The sequence below is a fragment of the Grammomys surdaster genome, unplaced genomic scaffold, assembly GCF_004785775.1.
Source record: "Grammomys surdaster isolate TR1022 unplaced genomic scaffold, NIH_TR_1.0 373, whole genome shotgun sequence".
NCBI classification, from domain to species: domain Eukaryota; kingdom Metazoa; phylum Chordata; class Mammalia; order Rodentia; family Muridae; genus Grammomys; species Grammomys surdaster.
The window spans coordinates 10153822-10157908 of NW_021604792.1; the positions used below are offsets into that span (position 1 = coordinate 10153822).

A 4087-nucleotide genomic window follows, 5' to 3' on the forward strand; every position below is an offset into this window, starting at 1 on the left:
CTATCAATTTTGGATGCATATCTCATGAATGATCAGGACTGATTACTTGTAGGCTCTTATGAATATAGCATCACTGAACATGCTTGAACATTGTCTTTGTGGCAGAAATTTAACTGGTATTCTTTATAACACAAGAAAAGAACTCAAAAAAATTGGAGATATGGCCTCAGCTGAGTACCACTATAGCCTGGACAGTCATAGCAAGTCTGAGATGATCCCAGACACCTAGAAACCCTAGGTTGCCACTAAGATAAGCAAGTAAGTGGGAGAGAGATGAAGAAAGAGAAGCAGAACGGTGTGAGCATCATGAAGAGAAGTAGAACTGGAAACTCCACAGTAATGAGAAACAGCCTGATATGAGTAGCCAGCAATGCTACCTGATATAAGTCCTGGGCCTGTGTTGCTACCAAGGGCCATGTCTGGGTCTGTGATCCTGCAGCACTGGAGGTCTGCTACCTCCAAAGGCCATGTGGATATCCTTTGTCTGAGCCATGTTGATGTCTGAGAACTGTGCAGAACTGGCCCTACTCCTCACTGGCTACAGCAAAAGCATCCCTCCACCCACACACCTCATTTGTGTGGCACAATAGAATTGGTCCTGGTGGCATGGGCACAGGTGAGCTAACCCTGCCATTTGTTTGCCATGTGGTGGTGTAGGTGAGGGAAAGATGTCCTACCCACACTTTTCTCTCTCCACCTGCTGCATGCAGGAGAGCTGTCCCATCACCTCACAGGCTACAGCACTCATAACAACACTCTACACTTCACCAAGGCAGCACAATAGAGGTCTCCCTGGTCACATGGTCACAGAGACCTGGTCACATGGTCTCATGGCCCTGAGGACATGAGAATAGGAAAATGGCCCTGCCCCTCTATGAATTGCTGTAGCACATGAAGGAACCAGTGCTACAGATCCAAAGCTGTGGGATCTTCATTACACAGGGCAACAGCAGAATATCTGAGAGGAATCTTAGTGACTATCCAGTATTGATAGTGTAGCAGAAGCCAGATGCCTCCAACCAGACCAATGTCTCATTGCAATGAACATTTTCAAGTAAACTTGCCTGAACAAAAGGGTATATTGTGTGACACATTATGGCATACTACAACTTTTACATGTTGTTGTTGTTTTGTTTTGTTGTTGTTAGGTTTGGTGGTGGTGGTAGTGGTGGTGGTAGTAGTAGTAGTGGAGGTGGTTTGGGTTGGTTTAGTTTTAGGCTTTGGTGAGTTTGAGGGGTTGTTGCAAGCACAGAGGGTGGGGTTAGGGAAATCAGTGGAATGGGGTTCACGATGTGAAATTCAGAAAAAAATCAATAAAAAGTTTTTTATGGAGACTTAAATTATAGGTAGTGTTAGTTAGTTTGTTAAATTTTCTTTAAAGGTCTATTTCTCAATGTGGAGCCAAGCCAAATTTTAAATTCCTTAAAAATGAGCAGCATGATTATATATCATGATGAGAGTCCTCCACAAATTTCAGCTCCTGCCAATTTTCCAATTGCTAGGAAATTCTTGAGAGTTAACTTGCCTAATAACACGGGACACCACTAAATTTAGTTCAGTTGATCTTTTGGTACACTCTAATTTCTAAAATATTCTTTTAAAAATGTTCATTGTTTCACTAAAATTCAAATTTAACTGAGTGCCCTACATTTTTATTTATTCAATTTAATATCACTGCTGAGGTTACTAGTATGATTTCTGAATCCCAAATTTGTAAAACTTAGCCTCAGATAAATAGCTTGGGACCGTGGAAAGGAATTGGGTAAATTTGCATCTTAGCAAATAGTAGCTCAGCCTAAATTAACTGTGTGTAGAAAAGAATGACCTCCGGAGAAGATAAGTGGACATACAATATCCAGGCTAAGGATCACCAAACACACACTATTTTTAAGATGAAAGAGATTTAGATAAACTGTCTACAGTCTTCATGTATAATTCTCATCTTTATCACAAGACAGACTTCAACTTAAAGAGGTAAAGACAAGGACAGCGAACCCTAAACAGCCAAGTGTAGAAACCAAACTACATCAAGTCAGCCAGAAACTAATTGGATACTTCTCTACTTTAAAATGACATATGGAACAGATACTACCTTAATGCTTGTAGCTGTTGGTGAGGCCTTAGTAGGGATCTTAGGAAATGCATTCATTGCTCTGGTAAACTTCATGGGCTGGATGAAGAGTAGGAAGATTGCCTCTATTGATTTAATCCTCTCAAGTCTGGCCATGTCCAGAATTTGTCTACAGTGTATAATCCTATTAGATTGTATTATATTGGTGCAGTATCCAGACACCTACAACAGAGGTAAAGAAATGAGGACCATTGACTTCTTCTGGACGCTTACCAACCATTTAAGTGTCTGGTTTGCCACCTGCCTCAGCATTTTCTATTTCTTCAAGATAGCAAACTTCTTCCACCCTCTTTTCCTCTGGATAAAGTGGAGAATTGACAAGCTAATTCTCAGGACTCTACTGGCATGCGTGATTCTTTCCCTGTGTTTCAGCCTCCCAGTCACTGAAAATCTGAATGATGATTTCAGACGTTGTGTCAAGACAAAGGAGAGAATAAACTCTACTTTGAGATGCAAAGTAAATAAAGCTGGACATGCTTCTGTCAAGGTAAACCTCAACTTGGTCATGCTGCTCCCCTTTTCTGTGTCCCTGGTCTTATTTCTCCTCTTGATCGTCTCCCTATGGAGACACACCAAGCAAATGCAACTCAATGTAACAGGGTACAAAGATCCCAGCACAACAGCTCATGTGAAAGCCACAAAAGCAGTAGTCTCCTTCCTTGCCCTGTTTGTTGTCTACTGCCTTGCCTTTCTCATAGCCACCTCCAGCTACTTTATGCCAGAGAGTGATTTAGCTGTAATTTGGGGTGAGCTGATAGCTCTAATTTATCCTTCAAGCCATTCCTTTATCCTAATCCTGGGGAACAGTAAACTAAAACAGGCATCTGTGCGGGTGCTTTGTAGAGTAAAGACTTGGTTAAAGGGAAGAAAATATTAGCATCATGGACATATTTGAAGAAAAGCTATCACTTTCTAAGAGAAAGGAAGACAAGATCATTATCCTTCATTTTTACATAAACATTGATCTCATCCAGTGACATCCTTTTAGCAAACTTAAATTGAATCTTGGGAAATCTCATATACAGCAACTTTGCATGTCTCTATCTCTTTTTTTTCTCTCCCGTTCAATACAAGTTGACATAAAAAATAATTTCCAGAACAAATTATAACAAATAGCTACAGAAGAAAGGACATTTTCATAGTCAGTTCTGAATCACTCCTCCAAATGCAAAGCTGCCTCACAAATTCAAAACAATTGTAACAGCATCTCACTGCTGTTTGCATTTGTTGGAAAAGCAGGTGATTTGTTCTTATGCCCTGACTTTGAGTTTTCTTCTTAGGTCATTGAACTATGTTCATGATTAGAGAAGAGTCAAGTACCAAGTGACAATTTTTGTTGTGGAGACAGGTGTTCTTCATGTGATTCTGGCTGGCCTGGAACTTGTTACATAAACTAGTTGGGCATCAAACACACAGAAGTCTGTCTGCCCCACCAGCCAGTTCTACAATTTAAGCCATGCACCACCACAACTGGTTCAAGTGGTATTTTTATCAAATGTTTTAGAAATAAATAATATACTAGAAATTAACACTGAGTGTAAGTGCTGCTTAGGTATATATTATAATTAAATGTTATATTTAGTTAGAAAATTATTTAGGATTATAGATTAATGATGAAAAATACTCTAGGATAAGTTTTATAAAGAAATTTTCTAGAAAAAAAATTCTATTGATTGCATATTGAAACAAATTTCTCCAAAAAGAACACCTACAAATTTGCTCTGAACATCTAGACTGTACCAAGAAGTGATTATGAAAATATCATGACAGGATATGGCCTTTAATATTGAAGATAGAATCATTTATACTAAACTTGGTACGTACCTAAAAGACTATGTCAGTATACCACAAAGATACTTGCACTATCATGTTTATTGCAACACTATTAATAATAGACAAGATATGGCACAAAAACTAGACATTCATCAATAGATGAATCAATAAATAAAATGTACA

General features: G+C 38.9%; 1 protein-coding gene across 1 annotated transcript; it reads left to right on the forward strand.

Moving 5' to 3' along the window:
• Positions 1–2069: 2069 nt before the first annotated feature.
• LOC114632329 (taste receptor type 2 member 7) lies at positions 2070–3008 on the forward strand. Its single transcript, XM_028780866.1, has one exon. The coding sequence runs from the start codon at positions 2070–2072 to the stop codon at positions 3006–3008; it is 939 nt and encodes a 312-aa protein (XP_028636699.1).
• Positions 3009–4087: the final 1079 nt, after the last annotated feature.

Excerpts from the sequence above, each read along its gene's own strand:
- LOC114632329 (XM_028780866.1), top strand. The coding sequence starts at position 2,070 with ATGACATATGGAACAGATACTACCTTAATGCTTGTAGCTGTTGGTGAG.